General features: G+C 36.4%; 1 protein-coding gene across 1 annotated transcript in view; it reads left to right on the top strand.

Annotated features, from left to right (window-relative positions):
• LOC100377183 (uncharacterized) overlaps positions 1 to 22,126 on the top strand; it is a 100,660-nt gene that overhangs the window by 46,979 nt on the left and 31,555 nt on the right. Inside the window, exons 27-46 of the mRNA XM_085507458.1 lie at positions 484 to 643; positions 1,470 to 1,612; positions 1,731 to 1,997; positions 2,748 to 2,852; positions 3,067 to 3,402; positions 6,729 to 7,082; positions 8,022 to 8,192; positions 8,381 to 8,734; positions 9,090 to 9,437; positions 10,177 to 10,503; positions 11,242 to 11,355; positions 11,990 to 12,097; positions 13,554 to 13,907; positions 14,293 to 14,461; positions 15,610 to 15,890; positions 16,551 to 16,690; positions 18,562 to 18,721; positions 19,714 to 19,833; positions 21,114 to 21,479; positions 21,674 to 21,781. Coding sequence (XP_085363584.1) covers positions 484 to 643; positions 1,470 to 1,612; positions 1,731 to 1,997; positions 2,748 to 2,852; positions 3,067 to 3,402; positions 6,729 to 7,082; positions 8,022 to 8,192; positions 8,381 to 8,734; positions 9,090 to 9,437; positions 10,177 to 10,503; positions 11,242 to 11,355; positions 11,990 to 12,097; positions 13,554 to 13,907; positions 14,293 to 14,461; positions 15,610 to 15,890; positions 16,551 to 16,690; positions 18,562 to 18,721; positions 19,714 to 19,833; positions 21,114 to 21,479; positions 21,674 to 21,781 — 4,485 coding nt within the window. The remainder of the gene's footprint in view (positions 1 to 483; positions 644 to 1,469; positions 1,613 to 1,730; positions 1,998 to 2,747; positions 2,853 to 3,066; positions 3,403 to 6,728; positions 7,083 to 8,021; positions 8,193 to 8,380; positions 8,735 to 9,089; positions 9,438 to 10,176; positions 10,504 to 11,241; positions 11,356 to 11,989; positions 12,098 to 13,553; positions 13,908 to 14,292; positions 14,462 to 15,609; positions 15,891 to 16,550; positions 16,691 to 18,561; positions 18,722 to 19,713; positions 19,834 to 21,113; positions 21,480 to 21,673; positions 21,782 to 22,126) is intronic.

The following is a 22,126-nucleotide window of genomic DNA, read 5'->3' as shown; positions in this document are numbered from 1 at the left end:
ATGACAACGTCTCATAGTATTCAGTAATATTTACAGCCATAGATAAAATTTTCATTCTCAACATATGTGAGTTAATATGACAACGTCTCATAGTATTCAGTAATATTTACAGCCATAGATAACATTTTCAACATATGTGAGTTAATATGACAACGTCTCATAGTATTCAGTAATATTTACAGCCATAGATAACATTTTCAACATATGTCAGTTAATATGACAACGTCTCATAGTATTCAATAATATTTACAGCCATAGATCAAATTTTCATTCTCAACATATGTGAGTTAATACATGGGTGAAACAAAAAATTCAAAAACTAAGTTTATATACTGTATATATATTTTTTGATTGAAAGTGCCAAAGTGTGAATAAACACTCACTGCTAAACATTGCAATATTTCAAATGATTTATTTTTGCATTTCCTGTAATTAACAGTGACCAGCTATAAACTCTGGTGTTGTTTACTTTAATTTCCATAGATGTAAAAGGATTGAATATTGATCCACTGTCAAGGAATGTTTACTGGACTGACACTGCCAGGGGAACGATTGAAGTGGTTAATTTGGAGAACGGTTGGCGTCGTGTTCTGCTTTCAGGGCTTGCCAGGCCTGGCCCAATAGAAGTAGCAGCCGTTTCTGGGTAATGAAACAATGTCTATTTTATGACTATCAGCATTTCTTCATGAATTGTATCTCTCTCCATATCATCCCTTTAATATTGTATTTTCAAGTAAGATCCCACTCTGGGATACGGTTTCAATAAAGATTATTATTATTATTATTATTATTATTATTATTATTATTATTATTATTATTATTACAAGATACCATTAACTTTTGTTAAGTATAGGTTAGATCACAGTCCAAGGTGACTATGAGAATTTGAACGAGGGCCGTGGGCCAGAATTCTAATTCTCATAGTCACAGAGGGGCGTGATCTAACCGACTTAGCACTGCCCAATAAGCCCGAGAAAAAATTCGTATTAACCAATCAAAGGATGGCATTTTGAGAGCAATCAAACTTGTGAAATAACATTTTAGTACATTATGTTACATTTTGTCAAAATGATGGCCTACGTGCTGCCAGTAGTGTCAGTTGAATCGAGCATAACTCAATGGATACTTTATATCTGATCTTGGTGTTATAAATAAATTGTTGCAATGAAAACCCTTTGTTTTCTTGCGTTTTTTCAGCTGTGATAAAAGTGAATTCGTGGTGAAATAGAACCACACTTTATCGTGACTCTGATTGGCTGTTGGCCATGTGCTAAGCTTTGAAATCTAAAAAATATGTTGAGTAGCACACAATGTTTTGACATCACTATGACGTTCGTTTGTCTTGTTTTTTACGTTTGAGTTTACACCTAACACATTGTCTTGCAGTGAACAAGAATTGTCTACTACATACTAAGTATTTGCATATGGTAATCTAGCATACGTTCCTGACTTAATCAATTTCTTCTTAGGTGGATGTTCTGGGCAGATAACGAAAACGATGAAGTTAATGCAACTGATAATGTTATTTATCGTGCATACACCAATGGTAGCAATATGGATAGTTTTATCAGGGGAGTTGGTTATGTGTCTGGAATGGCAATTGACCATAAAGGTAAGAACTGACCCAAATTATCGATAGTTACCAGTAAACCACTTTTATTTTGTGAGGAACAAAGTTTAATAAATTTTAAAAGCCTCTCAATGAATAAAATGCTTTTTTTTTTTGACAGATAAAAAGCTGTTTTGGTGTGACTATCGCACCGAAACTGTTGAAGTATACCATTTTCTGAGTGGAACAAGATCGGTTGTGTTAAATCTAGGTTTGTCAGTATCGATTGACGTTGCTATAGACTCCAACTATATCTATTGGATGGATCAGTATTCTAAGGATTTGATGCGAGCCGATCGGAGTGGCAATAGTAGTGATACATTCATATCACAGCAGTACTCACTCGGGTGGGGGTTGTACGTGCAGACTCTTCATTCACAACCTGATGGTATGTGTCATTCATGATATTTATACTGTCTGAAATTTGATGTTTAATTGTGCTCGAGTGAAGTATTTGATTTGCTCATCATGAAAAGGACAAATGATGTTCTTGCGCAACAGGCACACATTTTTGAACAGTTATATTTGACATATTTGAATAATTGTTGGTCGCTCAGCAGCCGTGAGTATGATGACCACCATTTTGAATAATTGTTGGTTGCTCAGCAACGTTGAATATGATGACCACCATTTTGAATAATTTTTAGTTGCTCAGCGACTGTCAATATGATGACCACCATTTTGAATAATTATCAACTTATGTCAACAGTCACTAAAAACTGGACAGGGACTATGTCATAGACATTGACTTGATTTAACTTTCCTGTATCTATCACATTAGTTACCTATAAAAGTGTAAACCAACATAATTTTTGATCATCACCTGAAGCCAATAGAAAAAATATTCATTCGGTCAAAAATTAGTAAAAAATGGCAAAATACTGCAAAATGTTGGATCAATACTTTGATGGGAAAATTATCTTGAAAGGTTGGAGAGCTAATGTGATAGTCCGATCATTATGCACCATTCCAAATAGAGTGTCATATTCGGAGTATGTGGAAGAGATTATATGTATTCCCATATGACCAACATGTGACCAATGATTCCACAGATCACAGCAGCCACGACATATGTTATAATAAAATAGAGGTACTTACCAATTAAAGTTTCTTTATTAATTGATATTATTCCATGCAGGGACAAACATGTGTGCCAATGATAATGGCGGTTGCCCGTACTTTTGCTTCCCGATACCCGGAAATGACAGATCTTGTGAAGATCCAGATGGAGGAATTGGGGATGGTAGGTCAAGTTCCTTATCTCAGATAAAATATCATTTTCACACAATTTAATCACTGAAGTTATCAAACCACAACTTTGGTTTTGACTGCCAATTAAAGATGGCTTCCAGACTTGCTGGCAAGTTATATTTCCAGTATATGGGTCTTCGTTCTTTAATATACACAGAAGTTTTTTGTTGATTATAAATTAATATATTTTTTTTCTTTGATCGCAGCATGTGGAGAGTTTGTTGAATTGGAAGAAGCTGAGAACATCACTTTGCACCCACAGTTTGTAAATAGTTATGATTGTGCCTGGATATTCAACACTCAGCCGGGTCGGTTCGTAGAGGCGACTGTAGATACGACTAGCGTCTCGCAGTCATGTGCTTACAATATATCAGCTGGAAATGGTGTGACGATTGAGAGTGGAATAATTGGTGCATGGGACCAGTCAGTTGATCTTCACAGAGTTCAAACTTTATTATCCAGTGGGCAAACTTTATGGATACACGCACAATTCTCAGAGGACTGTGCCGTAGATGATATTGCTGTTACAGCCAGGGACACAGGTATGACGCATAAGTAGTTGACACAATTTCATATCCTTGGGGCGGACATCCAGACATTTTCACCTCATGGCAACCAGCACGGTGAAAACAAAGGCCGAAAACCCTCTGAAAACAGTACTTTGGGATGGTTGTTGAGACTCCCCTGAACAGTGTAACAAGATTACCCCTGCGTGTGTAACGCATACAAATTTTATTTTTCAGGATTACTTCAAAGTTGAGTTCCTGTTGTTTTCTCAAATTTTCATCGGCTCTTCGCTCGTTCCTCAGCAGCGCACAGAGCCCATAGAAATATGTGGTACAGTGGTGCGTGTCTTAGCAACGTGAAACGTCTTGTGACGTAGCTCCGTCCTGAGGATAGTTGAAGGATAATTTTTAGTTGAATATTATTAATCCAAAACAATCTTAAAACGAAGCAGCTGTAACTAATTTATTTATCAACACTCAAATATATGTGTAGTCATTAACAATTATGCAGGTTTAACACTTTGAACGCCAAAGTCAACTTTCAGCATCATCCACAAAGTATTTATATAGTCTGCTCTTTCCCACAAGAAATGTTGCTAAAATTTCCAAAGTCATATTTTGTTTATTTAGTTCATAATTAGTTATTCACTGAAAATTACAGAAAATCTGAAAAAAATTCACCAAATGTGATGCTGAAAGGATTAATGTAGATATTGATGGTTTGTTATTTGCGCAGTGATTTGAATATGAATGTCAAATGTATGATAAACTGTAATACTTTCTGTATGATAAAACTAAACTTCTGTAGACAGTGAAACTTGTGACCACCATTGAATAAAAGACAACCTGTTCAGGGAGTGGTCATTAACACAGATTTGACTCTACTTTGGGTGGTCACTATACACATGTTTGACTGTACCTTGGGTGGTTGCTATATACAGGTTTGGCTGTACCTTGGGTGGTCGCTATACACAGGTTTGGCTGTACCTTGGGTGGTCGCTATATACAGGTTTGGCTGTACCTTGGGTGGTCGCTAAACACAAATTTGGCTGTACCTTGGGTGGTCGCTATACACAGGTTTGGCTGTACCTTGGGTGGTCGCTATACACAGGTTTGGCTGTACCTTGGGTGGTCACTATACACATGTTTGACTGTACCTTGGATGGTCACTATACACATGTTTGACTGTACCTTGGGTGGTCACTATACACATGTTTGACTGTACCTTGGATGGTCACTATACACATGTTTGACTGTACTTTGGGTGATCGCTATATACAGGTTTGGCTGTACCTTGTGTGGTCACTATACACAGGTTTGACTGTACCTTGGGTGGTCACTATACACAGGTTTGACTGTACCTTGGGTGGTCACTATACACATGTTTGACTGTACCTTAGGTGGTCACTATACACAGGTTTGACTGTACCTTGGGTGGTCGCTATACACAGGTTTGGCTGTACCTTGGGTGGTCGCTATACACAGGTTTGGCTGTACCTTGGGTGGTCGCTATACACAGGTTTAGCTGTACCTTGGGTGGTCACTATACACAGGTTTGACTGTACCTTGGGTGGTCACTATACACATGTTTGACTGTACCTTGGGTGGTGACAATACACATGTTTGACTGTACCTTGGATGGTCACTATACACATGTTTGACTGTACCTTGGGTGTTCACTATACACATGTTTGACTGTACCTTGGGTGGTCGCTATACACATGTTTGACTGTACCTTGGGTGGTCACTATACACATGTTTGACTGTACCTTGAGTGGTCACTATACACATGTTTGACTGTACCTTGGGTGGTGACAATACACATGTTTGACTGTACCTTGGGTGGTCACTATACACAGGTTTGACTGTACCTTGGGTGGTCACTATACACATGTTTTACTGTACCTTGGGTGGTCGCTATACACATGTTTGACTGTACCTTGAATGGTCACTATACACATGTTTGACTGTACCTTGGGTGGTGACAATACACATGTTTTACTGTACCTTGGGTGGTGACAATACACATGTTTGACTGTACCTTGGCTGGTCACTATACACAGGTTTGACTGTACTTTGGCTGGTCACTATACACAAGTTTGACTGTACCTTGGGTGGTCACTATACACATGTTTGACTGTATCTTGGATGGTCACTATACACAGGTTTGTACCTTGGGTGGCCACTATACACAGGTTTGACTGTACCTTGGGTGGTGACAATACACGTTTGACTGTACCTTGGGTGGTGACAATACACATGTTTGACTGTACCTTGGGTGGTGACAATACATGTTTGACTGTACCTTGGGTGGTGACAATACACATGTTTGACTGTATCTTGGATGGTCACTATACACAGGTTTGTACCTTGGATGGTCACTATACACAGGTTTGACTGTACCTTGGGTGGTCACTATACACAGGTTTGTACTTTGGCTGGTCACTATACACAAGTTTTACTGTACCTTGGGTGGTCACTATACACATGTTTGACTGTATCTTGGATGGTCACTATACACAGGTTTGACTGTACCTTGGGTGGTGACAATACACATGTTTGACTGTACCTTGGGTGGTGACAATACACATGTTTGACTGTACCTTGGGTGGTGACAATACACATGTTTGACTGTACCTTGGGTGGTCACTATACACAGGTTTGACTGTACCTTGGGTGGTCACTATACACAGGTTTGACTGTACCTTGGGTGGTAACTATACACAGGTTTGACTGTACTTTGGGTGGTCACTATACACATGTTTGTACCTTGGGTGGCCACTATACACAGGTTTGTACCTTGGGTGGCCACTATACACAGGTTTGTACCTTGGGTGGCCACTATACACAGGTTTGTACCTTGGGTGGCCACTATACACAGGTTTGTACCTTGGGTGGCCACTATACACAGGTTTGACTGTACCTTGGGTGGTAACTATACACATGTTTGACTGTACCTTGGGTGGTCACTATACACATGTTTGTACCTTGGGTGGCCACTATACACAGGTTTGTACCTTGGGTGGCCACTATACACATGTTTGACTGTACTTTGGGTGGTGACAATACACATGTTTGACTGTACCTTGGGCGGTCACTATACACAGGTTTGACTGTACCTTGGGCGGTGACAATACACATGTTTGACTGTACCTTGGGCGGTCACTATACACAGGTTTGACTGTACCTTGGGTGGTGACAATACACATGTTTGACTGTACCTTGGGTGGTGACAATACACATGTTTGACTGTACCTTGGCTGGTCACTATACACAGGTTTGACTGTACCTTGAGTCGTCACTATACACAGGTTCATAAAATTATTCTTTGTTATACTTCAGTTTTTCTGATTTGATTACAGATGGGTGCGCAGGTGTCTATGATATCACCAATAATGATGAGTATGTCAGAATTACTTCACCGAACTTCCCACTAAAGTACGACAATTCTCGAACTTGCGTCTGGCTCTTTAGCTCTCCAGCCAACACCAAGATGAACATTAATTTTTGGTCATTCCAAACGGAGGTTGATTCTGATTTATTAGGTTATGGAGTTGGCTTGGATCCCACACAAGAAACGCTTCAAGATATTTTTTCAGGAGATCACAGACCGACCAATGTTGTCTCTCAAACTAACTTAATGTGGATCTACTTTTCTTCTGATTTGTTGGTCACAAAGAGAGGATTTGTCTTTGATGTTCATCTCTACAATTCTGGTATGCATATTTAAGTTTTTGAATTCTGACTCAGCAGTCCAGGGATACTTGCCTTGATTTTTATGTAGGGGTGTTTCACCACCAGATAAAACTTAATCCTAAAAGATGAATATTGAGAGCATTTTTTTGTTCAAAAATTGCCTAAATGACATATGATATTTAAAATTGAAAGAAGTATTTAAATTATTATTGTTCTCCAACTTTTCAAAGAAAATAGCATAAAATCCACCAACATAATAAGATGTTGGCAAATTTTGATATTGTCAGCCATGATTGTAAAAGTTTAATCTGGTTTCATTAACCAATTGGATTACTGAGTTTTCTTAATTATTACCTTATATGCAGATATCTGGTTGCATTGACCAATTGGATTACTGGGTTTTCTTAATTATTACCTTATATGCAGATATCTGGTTGCATTGACCAATTGGATTACTGGGTTTTAATTATTACCTAATATGCAGATATCTGGTTGCATTGACCAATTGGATTACTGGGTTTTAATTATTACCTAATATGCAGATATCTGGTTGCATTGACCAATTGGATTACTGGGTTTTCTTAATTATTACCTAATATACAGATATCTGGTTGCATTGACCAATTGGATTACTGGGTTTTCTTAATTATTACCTAATATGCAGATATCTGGTTGCATTGACCAATTGGATTACTGGGTTTTCTTAATTATTTCCTAATATGCAGATATCTGGTTGCATTGACCAATTGGATTACTGGGAATTCTTAATTATTACCTAATATGCAGATATCTGGTTGCATTGACCAATTGGATTACTGGGGATTCTTAATTATTACCTAATATGCAGATATAAAAAAATATTACACTGCTTTGTTATACAAAAAAAACAGCTGTAATAAATATCATTTTCATTGGAGCTGTAAAATGTAATTCAAACTTATTGTATTCATCTGTTTTAGTCTGTGAGGAAAGTGCTATGGTTTGTCCGAATGGCATGTGCTTTTCTGAAAATATTATCTGTGATTATGTGGCCGATTGCAGTGATGGAACTGATGAGAAATATTGCTTTGTGCCAATGAGGCCAACAGCTTCCTCTTCGCCTATGACAACAGCATTATTTACAACTCCAGGTAATATTCATTATGTATTTTGATAGAATTAAACTTCAAGGGCCAGTTACTGCAACTTCTGTATTTTTGGCAGAATTTTGTAATTTGAATAAAATATTTCTTGACCAATCAATAAATGATAATCAGATACAGTAAAATTGGTGCATTATCTGTCAACATTTGTTGATTTTTTTTTCTCTTTTCATTAGAGTCAACATGTGGAGAAACAATATACTTACCACCAAATGGAAAAAGAAACATTACATCACCAAATTACCCTGAAGACTACCCCCCAGATAGCAACTGCTTGTGGTTGGTGTCGACTGAAGTCGGATACAATATTCGACTAGACTTCACATATGTTAAGCTTGAAAATACATATGATTATATTTATTTTGGATTTGGAGATGACCCCAGTGATGTTACAACGCAAATAGATGAAATAACAGGCGTTGAAATACCTCCTGATTACATCGCTAATGGTCGTGACATATGGATACTTTTTACCTCAGATAATATAGTACAGGAAAAAGGTTTTCTTGCATCTGTGTATAGCCTTGAAGGTAGGATTTTGGATAGACATTTTAAGATAATGCCGTCAATACTTGTTACTGTCTTTTTTTGAATATTTACCACATTATCAATTCACTACCATTCGTAGCAAGTATAATCTTTATTTTCATTGAGTTGAACAGTTTGAGGGGTTTGTTCATATTTTTCAGATCAGATTTAAAATGACCATTTTATTCTAGTGAATAGAGTTTTGGAGTCATATTTCTTACATTCTCTGTGATGGTTGATAATGTACAGGGGACTATGTAATAGAATTACATGTGTGTTGCTTATGTTCATGACAAATAGTGACAATTAAGCGTTAAGGCTTAGGTGGGACCAGCTGTATTTATGATTATATTGCAGGATGTGGAACAGATCTCACTTTAGTAGAAGAAGAAACTACTACAATATCATCGCCTAATTACCCAGAGAGCTATGACTTGAACAAAGTTTGCACCTGGATGGTTCACGTTTCAGAAAATCGTGGCATCAGGCTCACCTTCCTGGCTTTCAACACCGAGGAATGCTGCGATTACTTGACTGTTGGAACTGGAAGTGATATCAATTCAGAAGATTCTGTTATTGCGTCGTATTCCGGAATGGTTGTTCCAGAAGAGTTAGTTGTCATGTCTCGGGATATATGGATCCAATTTTCATCTGATGTGAGCTTTGCATCATCAGGTTTTGAGATACTCATAAGTGATACTTCATGTACGTATATAGAGTGTGAGCATGTGCAAGTGTTTCTATGCTGTGCATAAAACAAATAACTGAATATACTAGTATTAAAACAGGATGTCACCTGTGTATGCGGCAGATGGCCATTGCATACGTCACTTACAAAAAAGCATCTACCCATTTGCCTTAATTGCATTTTTATTGTCGCTTAGCACTCAATTCTTGCATTCACACTTTGAAGGTCAGTGAAATTCCAAACCTTTGACCAATATTTATATATAAAAATTATACATACCATAAAATACTGAGATTATGGATAGATAATGATATATTAATCAATAACCGAATATCAATTTAACCTCTTTTTCACCAGAAAATATTCTTCAATATTTCTGGAAATGAACCCCAATTTTGGAACAAAAGATAAAATTTATCTACTTTCAATATATCATTTTTTAGCAAAAACATATTTTAAGTTTTTAACTTGTTCTTGGAAAAATGGTTAACAAATTTGCAAAATGGGAATGCAACTTTTAAGACATAACAAAAGATGTGCTTAGTTAAGTTGAATAGTTTTTGAGTTAACAGAAAAAAAACTTATTGCACAGTTATTCTATATTTCCTTGCATTTTCACAATCCATTTTAATTTTACTTTAATATTTTATCATCAGTCATAAACAGTTGCAAGCATTGATCTATAGTAATTGTCAAGACAATTACAATTTATGAACACAATATAAATTAATAACAGTACATTATTTTTGCTTGCAGTTTGTGTTGACTTATCAACACCCAGTTGTGATCCCTACCGACCGTACAGTGGCCTGAGAGTCGCCAGTGAAGATAAATCAATGAAGCGAAACAAAAGGCAAAGTGGAGGCGGATTTGAATATGAAGGCTGCCACCAATACATTAATCTTTTCATGTGTGCCGTCCTTAGTCCAGAGTGTATGTCTAACGGCGATTATCGACAAGTCTGCCAAAGTTTCTGTGATGAAGTGGAAAGTGCTTGTAAATCAGTTATTGAAGGTGGTGGGAGTGTGTGGACTATTGATTGTTCCACTATGCCGGTGTTGAGTAATGAAACAGGATGTATAGGTACGTATTTATAGCATTGGTCATTATATTATTAACATACTTATTTAAGAACTGACTTGATAGTAAACAGGTGTGTGGACAACAAAGAACTCATCAGGATGTGCATGGGTTTGAGTCCTGCAAATGTCATAACCATGTATGGTGATGTGCAATGAAGATTTTACGCTAAGTTATCTCTCACACTTTGCTAGCAATAAAAGCAATCCTGCTTTCCCAGAAATTTTTTTGAATAAGGGAATAGGGGCTCAGCGCCCTCATGACATGGCCATGCACCCCCCTTACCCTGGGGAGCAGATCCTCTGGCAACCATAAAATTCTGATTACATGTGGCCACAGTCTACAACTGTGACCTATCTGATAATATTTTTGTCCCCAAGGAAGGCTCCATTTTAACTTAGAATTATCAAATACTCCACACCCTTGTAGGGAGAACCCTTTAGCCCCCACTTGGTGGCGCCGCTGAATTGCAGTGCTCCTGTTTCTTATTCTGTACATGTCAGTTAATGTATTTCTAAAAAATACAGTAGAAGCTTGGAAATGTTTAGTTGCACAAAAGGTAATGAGTGCTTCTCATGGCAATAATTACAAAATTTATAGTATCTGTATCATTGGTTAATTATTGGGTATCTTCAGATTTCATATTTTCCTCTTTCACAAATAGGAGTAAAATAGTGGCAGATTTGAAAAAAAGTCTGAAACTTGAGTCTTTTAATAAATGGATTTCATATTTTGTTTCAGAAATAACAGGGTGCATTGGAAATCCTTGTGTATATGGTGAATGCCAGCCACTGGAAAACACTGATTATGAATGCGATTGCATACCGGGATGGGAGGGGACAAACTGTGATATTGGTAAGCTACATTGTATGTCTACTTTACCTGCAAAAACACAAATACTGTTGTTAAAATACATATACTGCGATGAATATGATTCTCAAAACAATGTAAATTGGCCATGAAAAAACAACAGAAAACGACTGTCAGACAGTTTTAGTACTGTTTTTTTTGCACATTTACAATAATCTGTTACCGGTAATACACCCATATTCACATGCATGCAGCAAGGAAAATCACTATAGCAGGGAACTAGCAAATAAGTTGCCTAATCACCCCTCCTATTGTTGGCACTATAACTCAAAACTCATCTATTGGTGACAGTCAAAGATTTGTGATGCTCAAATGTTCAGAGTGGCCTGGTTGGCACCTGGATAATGCTTTAAACTGCCATTTGACTGAGAGATGTAGTCTGGTTTCCACTTGAGCTTACAATAGTCACATAAAGACTTATCACAAAACTATTATTTAATTAAACATGGAAATAACACTTAATTTAGTTTTATCTGTTGTAAAGTATAGTTGTTTGATAGTTTTACAGACTATTTATTTTTTTATTTCTATTTCTCTGCATAGAAATTGCAGGGAATAGTTCATAGTTCCTGAAATGATATATCCATATGACATTTTTAATTTTTATTTTCATTCCTAGATACAAATGAATGTGCTGAAGATCCTTGTTTCAATGGTGGTACTTGCATCGATGACGTTAACGATTTTTCTTGTCAATGTCCCAACAATACTGCAGGCAAAAATTGCTGTAAGTGTTTGCTACTTTAAATTTTTAGCTCCGCTGTCGACTTTGTTGAGCGGAGCTTATCATATGAGTGATTGTCCGTCGTCCGTGTCAATGTTTTACTTTTTCGACTTCTTCTACTTTTAATTTTTTTTAATTTCTGATGACCAAATAATGTTCAGATGATTACAGATGTGTCCGTCCATATCTCACACATACTCATGTCGATCAAGTTCAAATTTCATTTATTTTTATGATCTGATTCAAGATGGCCGAATGGCAGCCATTTAAATTCAAAGAGTACATCAAAATAACAAATTTTCGCAATTCTGTAACCAGATCTTAGTCATGTGTGGATGGATTTGGTTTAAACTTGGTAAATACATTGAACACAATGGGTAATTTATGCAGGTCATTTTATTTTTTCGGAACAAGTTCAAATGGCCAACTGGTGGCCATTTTGTTTCAAAGAATGCAGTTCAGGGTCTAAGGATCAAGCATGACTGGACTGATTCAGTTCAAACTTAAAGTTCAAAAATGGTTCAAACTTAGTGCACAACACAATAGGTCATATATCACATATATAATATAAGTAATATAAAATATATTGACAATGACTTTTTTAGTTCATGATATAAAATCATAATTTGCCACATAATCAACAGTATGGACTATCAAACAAAAATAGTGAAAAATGCATGTTTGCATAAATGCGCATTGAATCTTTCTTGCTAAAATTTTTCTGCACTTTTTTAATTATATTCTTCAAAATTTCAGGAAATAAACCCTAATTTTGGAGCTAACAGACATAATTTTAGTCAATTTTCAGTTTTTACTCCAAAAATTTGGCTATTTTTTTTCCATTCTTCAGAAGGAAAGTGCAGACTATATACAGACTATTTTGTGAATTTGTGATGAAAAAAGGGTACTGGTGGTAAAATGAATAAATTCCATGATTTTCTTCATAGTGCAATTTCATGTATGTTTCTGTACTTTTCACTCTTTGGTGTTCTCATTCAAAAAATTGCAAGGAAAATTATGAACTTAACCCTTAGAGCACCTGCCAACATTTTTGCACATTTTCATATTTTGTTGGTAAGTACCCTTTGAGGGCCAAAGTCAACTTCAGGCACCATCCACAAAATAGTTCTATTTTATAGTCTCCTCTTTTCCTTATGAATGTTGATCAAAAACTAGAAGCAATGTCACATTTTGACTGTTTGGTTCGAACTTAGATTGAATTCATTAAAAATTCCAGAAAGTGTAAACAAATTTACCCCAAATTAAGCGTAAAAAATGAAGTTTATTTACCAGTAAGACCAAATGAAATTCCATTTGTTACAGTTTTAAGAAAATTTCTTGAACAATATAGACACAATAATTTACTGTCTATTTTGTGATAGATAAGAAAAGATTACCTTTGACATTCAGAGAATTAAATATAATGCGGGTAATTCAAATTTTGTTGTTTATTTTTCAGTTTGTCAGCTTGAAACCACTCCAATATGCCAGTCATCTCCGATATCAAAGTACACTGGATCAGGAAGCTTGCTATATACAGAAAATGAATTCAACATTTTAATGCATAATCTAACACAGCTTGATTGTTATCCATATACAGACATATTATTATGTGCTTTGTATGACCATCCATGTGATGATAACGGCAACACACTGCTACCCTGCAAAGGCTTTTGTCGAGCTGCTAAAAATAACTGTGCCCGTCCACTTGCATTGATTGGTATTACTTGGCCATTTGAGTGTGATGATCTGCCTGAATCACTAGACCCAACCATATGCTATGGTAGTCAATACATCTTGTATAACACAACTGGTAAGTATGATGGAGTTATGCAGAATTCATTAACCCTTATCTGGTCAAGTCAATGTAAAAGTAAATAAGACTAGCAGAATAAGGGTAATTACTTCAACAGTTTGTTTCATTGTGAGAAATGTTTCCAAGCATTAAATAATTGCCAATTTTATTTGACTCATGAATAAATAATGAAGACATATTTTTCCAGCAAAATGTGTCCTGTTTTTATGTATTTTTCCATACATGTATTTGTTTTCAAAATTTTGAACCACATATATATAATTATGGCTATGAGTTTTTTGGAAAAATTATAAAAAACATTTTTGGTTTAAAATTTGCTATGATGACAAAACTGTGGTGCTCAAAGGCTCTTCTGTTTATACTATTATGTTTGTATTACTAGGCATTTGTGGAACACGACCAGCATCAGTCGTTAGGAATAGAATAGTTGGTGGAGATGAATCCTCCCTTGGAGACTGGCCATGGCAAATAGCTCTCTACAGATGGGGTGTACACTGGTGTGGAGGTACTGTCATTGACAGCCAGTGGATTTTGACAGCCGCCCACTGTGTGTGAGTATTTATTTTACCCGGTAGTGCCATGCACCATTCGAACACCAGCAACTGTGTAACTTTGCTATTTGTTGTATAGTACTTTGTATGATTAGATGAAATAATTGACAAGCAATTCAACTAATTCTATTAATGTGAGCAAATCTTAGAGCCATGTTTTGGGGCTGCAGTATCACTTGTATTTTTTTGTTTTCACGCAGTGTGTATTTCAATTAACCCCTGTCGATTTTGGATTTGTGTTCGCTGACATATTGGTCACTGTTTATCCCAGATCCCTGTTTGATGACTTGCCTATATGATAGACCTCTTTAAGCACCAGTCTCTCTAAACTGAACACCTGCCTTTGTAACTGAACACCTACCATTGTAACTGAACACCTGCCTTTGTAACTGAACACCTGCCTTTGTAACTGAACACCTACCTTTGTAACTGAACACCTACCTTTGTAACTGAACACCTGCCTTTGGAACTGAACACCTGCCTTTGTAACGGAACACCTGCCTTTGTAACTGAACACCTGCCTTTGGAACTGAACACCTGCCTTTGTAACTGAACACCTACCTTTGTAACTGAACACCTGCCTTTGTAACTGAACACCTACCTTTGTAACTGAACACCTACCTTTGTAACTGAACACCTGCCTTTGGAACTGAACACCTGCCTTTGTAACGGAACACCTGCCTTTGTAACTGAACACCTGCCTTTGGAACTGAACACCTGCCTTTGTAACTGAACACCTACCTTTGTAACTGAACACCTGTCTTTGTAACTGAACACCTACCTTTGTAACTGAACACCTGCCTTTGTAACTGAACACCTACCTTTGTAACTGAACACCTACCTTTGTAACTGAACACCTACCTTTGTAACTGAACACCTACCTTTGTAACTGAACACCCGCCTTTGTAACTGAACACCCGCCTTTGTAACTGAACACCTGCCTTTGTAACTGAACACCTGCCTTTGTAACTGAACACCTGCCTTTGTAACTGAACACCTGCCTTTGTAACTGAACATCTGCCTTTGTAACGGAACACCTACCTTTGTAAACTTAACATCTATATCATCATTTAACATCATTGTAACTTTTTATCATAATTTCAGAATTGAGTTTGTTACAATTGACTTTTGTTTCAATTATATCACAGGGAAGGAGACTCAGAGACAATATTCGACGTTATTCTGGGAATTGTGAACTTAGAAAACTCAGCATCACCTCATAGAGTTGCCAGGCATGTATCGGAAATACACATCCATCCTGGTCGTAATTCAGTAAAACGAGATTATGATTATGCACTTCTTCGCTTGAATATGCCGGTAGAGTTCAACGACTTCATACGACCAGCCTGCTTGCCTACAGATGATCCTAATTTTTTCCCTGATACACAGATATGCTATATAACTGGTTGGGGTAGTCTCTATGAAAATGGTGAGTCAAAGTTGTTGTATACCGTATTAGTTGCGTCGTCATTGACTTTTACAATAAAGAAACAGAAATGGTCACAAAAAATATACACATTTTATTACAATATTAATTACACACCACCTGAGTTCACAACATTAAAAATATTAGAGTCTGCTGGAACACAGTCAAAGTCAAAGTCAAAATCTTCATCATTATCTCCACTGACGTATGTGTTAGGTCATACGCAAGCTCTCGAAGAAAAACACTTTCCGCCATGATGTATTTGACCTGCAACAATGTCCTTTGACCTAATATGGTATGAAATATTTGCCGCATTTTACTTTTATTAATAGGTCATTGTCGAAGTGTAGTTTACGCACGGTTACCGTGGTCTATGCATTCACAACATATTCACTGTGGTCAATATCCACGCTGTTTCATATAAAAACAATTGCCAGTATTCGTTAAGCAATGATTAAAGACCAAGTTTTAAATTAGTGGCATTTTGAGGCGCTAATGCAGTCAAATATGGCACTTGTTTTTAATTATACATAACGCTAGTGCATGTTGTGTGTATGGCTTTGATTATATATTGCAAAATGTAATTTTATCAGAGCTACGTTCATGGCACTACAGGACATCTATCCAGTACAAGTTCATAATTATTGTTATTTATTATTTCAGGGCCATCCCCTGAGATTTTGCAAGAAGCAGCCATTAATATCATATCACAGCAGGATTGTAAAGGTCTCTACCCTGACAATGAAATCACCGAAGCAATGATGTGTGCTGGACACCTTGAAGGAGGCATTGACGCATGTCATGTAAGTATGACATTCTTGTCCACAGATGGCATTGACGCATGTCATGTATGACATTCTTGTCCACAGATGGCATTGACGCATGTCATGTAAGTATGACATTCTTGTCCACAAATGGCATTGACACATGTCATGTAAGTATGACATTCTTGTCCACAGATGGCATTGACGCATGTCATGTAAGTATGACATTCTTGTCCACAAATGGCATTGACGCATGTCATGTAAGTATGACATTCTTGTCCACAAATGGCATTGACACATGTCATGTAAGTATGACATTCTTGTCCACAGATGGCATTGACGCATGTCATGTAAGTATGACATTCTTGTCCACAAATGGCATTGACGCATGTCATGTAAGTATGACATTCTTGTCCACAAATGGCATTGACGCATGTCATGTAAGTATGATATTCTTGTCCACAAATGGCATTGACACATGTCATGTAAGTATGACATTCTTGTCTACAAATGGCATTGACACATGTCATGTAAGTATGACATTCTTGTCCACAGATGGCATTGACGCATGTCATGTAAGTATGACATTCTTGTCCACAAATGGCATTGACACATGTCATGTAAGTATGACATTCTTGTCCACAAATGGCATTGACACATGTCATGTAAGTATGACATTCTTGTCCACAGATGGCATTGACGCATGTCATGTAAGTATGACATTCTTGTCCACAAATGGCATTGACGCATGTCATGTAAGTATGACATTCTTGTCCACAGATGGCATTGACGCATGTCATGTAAGTATGACATTCTTGTCCACAAATGGCATTGACGCATGTCATGTAAGTATGACATTCTTGTCCACAAATGGCATTGACGCATGTCATGTAAGTATGACATTCTTGTCCACAAATGGCATTGACACATGTCATGTAAGTATGACATTCTTGTCTACAAATGGCATTGACACATGTCATGTAAGTATGACATTCTTGTCCACAAATGGCATTGACACATGTCATGTAAGTATGACATTCTTGTCCACAAATGGCATTGACGCATGTCATGTAAGTATGACATTCTTGTCCACAAATGGCATTGACGCATGTCATGTAAGTATGACATTCTTGTCCACAAATGGCATTGACGCATGTCATGTAAGTATGACATTCTTGTCCACAGATGGCATTGATGCATGACATTCTTGTCCACAGATGGCATTGACGCATGTCATGTAAGTATGACATTCTTGTCCACAGATGGCATTGACGCATGTCATGTAAGTATGACATTCTTGTCTACAGATGGCATTGACATATGTCATGTAAGTATGACATTCTTGTCCACAGATGGCATTGACGCATGTCATGTAAGTATGACATTTTTGTCCACAGATGGCATTGACGCATGTCATGTAAGTATGACCTTTTGATTGGTGGTCATCCACGGTGCAGTCAAACTGTCCAATTTTCACCACCACAAAATGCATGATTAATCCTTTGAAAGTTTCACAGAAAATTGTATTCACTTTGTCCAAACTTGAATCTTATTACAGAAAAGTCATAAAATGTTCCAAAATTTTAGCAGGAAAGATTATGAAAATTAAATCATGAAAATTCAAAATATAGAATTCTCCCAGGTGCAAAATTCTCTTGTAAACATTGAAAGCACTACTGTACAGTGATCATGTGCAAGTTTGAATTTCTTGTAAACAAACATTGCATTTTACATGTTATATACTACGCTATGGGACCCATATCAAATATCGTGCGATCACTGTAGTGCTTTAAAACATCAAACTATGTTTTTTACAATCTTTGTATCATCGCATGAGACCCAATGAGATCAAACACGATGCAGTGGAGCTTGTATTAATGACTGTCAACGACAATTACCTGTGATTGCAGGGTGACAGCGGTGGACCCATGGTCTGTAAGATGCATGACCACAAATGGTATCTTGGTGGAGTCACCAGTTGGGGATTCGGTTGTGCCAGACCAAACACCCCAGGAATATATGCAAGAACCACCACAGTACGAGACTGGATTGATGCTATTTTGGGTGGAGGTAATTTATAAACATTGATTTCACTTTTTAGCTCCGCTGTCGACTTTGTCGAGCGGAGCTTATCATATGAGTGATTGTCCGTCGTCGTCGTCCATCGTCCGTGTCAATGTTTTACTTTTTCGACTTCTTCTTGAAAACTACAAGCCTGAATGCTTTGATACTTGGTGTATATGTACCTTGGGTAGACCTCTCTTAGGTTTGTTCATTTCATGTTGATATCTTCAATTCTCTAATTTTGGTGAATATTTTTGTCATTTTTGGTAAAAAGTGATATTTTCGACTTCTTGTTAAAAACCGCAAGTCCAATTGATTTGATACTACATATATAGATACTACATATATAGATACTACATGTGGACCTCTCTCAGATTTGTTCATTTTGTGATGATATTTTCAATTTTCTAATTTTGGTAAATATTTTTGTAATTTTTGGTAAAAAGTGATATTTTCGACTTCTTGTTAAAAACCAATAGTTCAATTGCTTTGATATTACATATATAGATACTACATGTAGACTTTTCTCAGATTTGTTCATTTTGTGATGATATCTTCAGTTCTCTAATTTTGGTGAATATTTTTGTCATTTTTGGTAAAAAGTGATATTTTCGACTTCTTGTTGAAAACTGTAAGTCCGATTGCTTTGATATTACATATATAGGTACTACATGTGGACCTCTCTCAGATTTGTTTGTTTTGTGATGATATCTTCAATTCTCTATTTATTTTGGTGAATATTTTTGTAATTTTTGGTAAAAAGTGATATTTTCGACTTCTTGTTAAAAACTGTAAGTCCGATTGCTTTGATACTATTCATATTGTTCATTTTCTAATGATGTCTTCAGTTCTTTAATTAAAATGTGCATTGCTAACAGCGGAGCTATCTCAGCCGATAGGCTGCTTGTTTAGTTATATATTTATTTTAATAGTGCTGCTATTATTCTCGCATTTTTACTGGTCATGATGGTCACGTATGCATTTTCTTTGTTACTCAGAAATCTACTGTCCTGACACCTATTTTCAATGTTCTGATGGTATTACATGTATTCCCAGTTCATCAGTCTGCAATACATTCGCTAATTGCCCTGATGGTGGTGATGAATTAGAGTGTGAAGGTAAGTGTTCTAGTGACTTGTACCAGTGTATTATTAGGGAGAGTTCAATTATGATGTCGGGAGGTGCAAAACCATGAGGAGGAACACAATATAGCACAGTAGTAGTTTTGTTTTTATGTTAAAACACAGAATTATTAGATTATTTTCCAGGGGTGAAATTTGCAACTGATTTTTTTCCTAAAATAAACAATATAGGCTTTAATGTTCAATTTGATTAATTTTGATTAACAACTACATGTAATATTCTGCAAGTTTGGTTAAATAAAATTAAAGTAAAATTGCAAACAACGTTATTAGCTCCACTGTCAACTTCATAAAAGATTATTCTGATATTTTTAATTGTCATTTTTGATAAAAAGTGATATTTTTGATTTCTCGTTGAAAACTACAAGTTTGATTGCTTTGGTGTTTAAGGTAGAAACCTATTCATGAATTCAAATACTCAGAATTTATCCATTTTCTAATAAATTGCACTTCTGGGCAATATAAGAAAATTGACTAAAAAAAAGTTGCGGGTCACCAGCTTAATTTCAAGAAAATTATGGTTTTATTTTAGTGGATACTGGCCATTTTGGCAGTATTATAGTGCTTTCACCATAGGTTCCTATAACAGAGTTATTATGCCATATCTCAAATTGAATGCTGGTGAAATAATAATATATTGTTAATAATGGGGTACTTTTTGTTTTCCTGAATTATTCTAAAAATCTGGGGTTTTGCTAGCGATTTTTGAAATATATTAAATCTCTCAAAATATGACACTAACACACACGCTTTATGATTTTACACAATAAACCACTGAACATTGTCATGTGATTTATGACCAACTGTCTCAAAAATTATGAGTAGGCTTCTACCTTCATAATATAGTTACCTCAAATGGTCCTTTCTCAGGTTTGCTGATAGTGAATATTTTTGTCATTTGTAGTAAAATATGCTACTTTAAACTTCTGGAACACTACCAGCTCAATTGCCGTGATACTTGGGTGAATCTTTGTCAGATTTGTCCTTGAAAAGCATGGGTCCAATTGCTTTGATATTTGATATATGGTTACCTCAGGTGGACCTCTCTCAGTTCTGTTTATTTCGTGATGACATCTTTGCTTCTCTTATTTTAATGACTATTTCACTTTTGGTAAAAAGTGATATTTTCGACTACAAATCTGATTTCTCAATCAAGTGAATACTTTTGTTATCTTTAAAATGGCTGGACTGAATGATTTGATATTTCTTTCAAATTTTAGCATTGAAAATTTCTTTCATAATAATTATTTTCACAGAAGTGTGTCGTGAAGATTTGGTCGTAGAGAATGTACCAAGCTCTCTGACTGTCGTTGACTTTCCAAGAGGAAATGGAGCCTATGATGCGGAACTATTTTGTATATGGGTTGTGACAATTGAACCTGGTGCACTGATATATGTAGAATTCACATTTTTCGACACTGAGCTTTGTTGTGATTATATTAAGATGGGGAACGGCAGGAACCCTTACAACCCAGGATCTATTGTTTTAGACAAGTACGCTGGGCATGTCAAACCACCTACATTTGTTTCTACTGGTGATGCAGTTTGGTTAACGTTTCATTCAGACGAACAGGTCCAGAAAGATGGCTTTGTAGTTGAGTTTTCAAAGGCGACGGGAACAGGTACTATGTTAAACCATCTAATTTTTGCAGCTAGATATTTTCATAAAGTTTTCATGGGGACAACAAATTATTGTGATCTCCTTTCTTAATACCCAAGTCAAATACTCATTGTGATTTCCTGTCTTTAATACCCAAGTTAAATGTTTTCCAAGATGGGGAAGAAACTGTTTAACTATAAAATCTCATCTTTGCAGAATGCCTAGGAAAATACGAGTGTCCAAATGGACTGTGTATCCCACTAGAAAAGGTTTGTGACGACATTGATGACTGTATTGGAGCTGAAGATGAAATGGGCTGCGGTGGTGAGAACCTTTTATAGTATAAAAATATTGAATATAATTTTCTTTAACAGTTGTATTGATCATGATAATATGAGGTCATTACAAAGATACCTTAAAGTATGCACGAAGACAGTATTGGAGTATTGACAGACACGCAGTGAAGGTCAATGCGACGCCGTACTGTCTGAGTGCCTACTTTGAGGTATCCTCGTAATAACCATATTATTATACATCTTATCCTTCCAAGGATACATCATGGGAATGCCGAAATCAAAAAAGTTTGGACCAGAATCAGCAAACTACTTTGTGTGGAGACTGTTCAAACCATTGTGGCAGCCATGTTTGTTTTTACTATAAGAGAACACT

Source organism: Saccoglossus kowalevskii, chromosome 14, assembly GCF_978046115.1.
Source record: "Saccoglossus kowalevskii chromosome 14, keSacKowa6.1, whole genome shotgun sequence".
NCBI lineage: Eukaryota > Metazoa > Hemichordata > Enteropneusta > Harrimaniidae > Saccoglossus > Saccoglossus kowalevskii.
The sequence above is the reverse complement of the archived record's forward strand: the minus strand, read 5'-3'. Positions and strand labels throughout refer to the sequence as shown.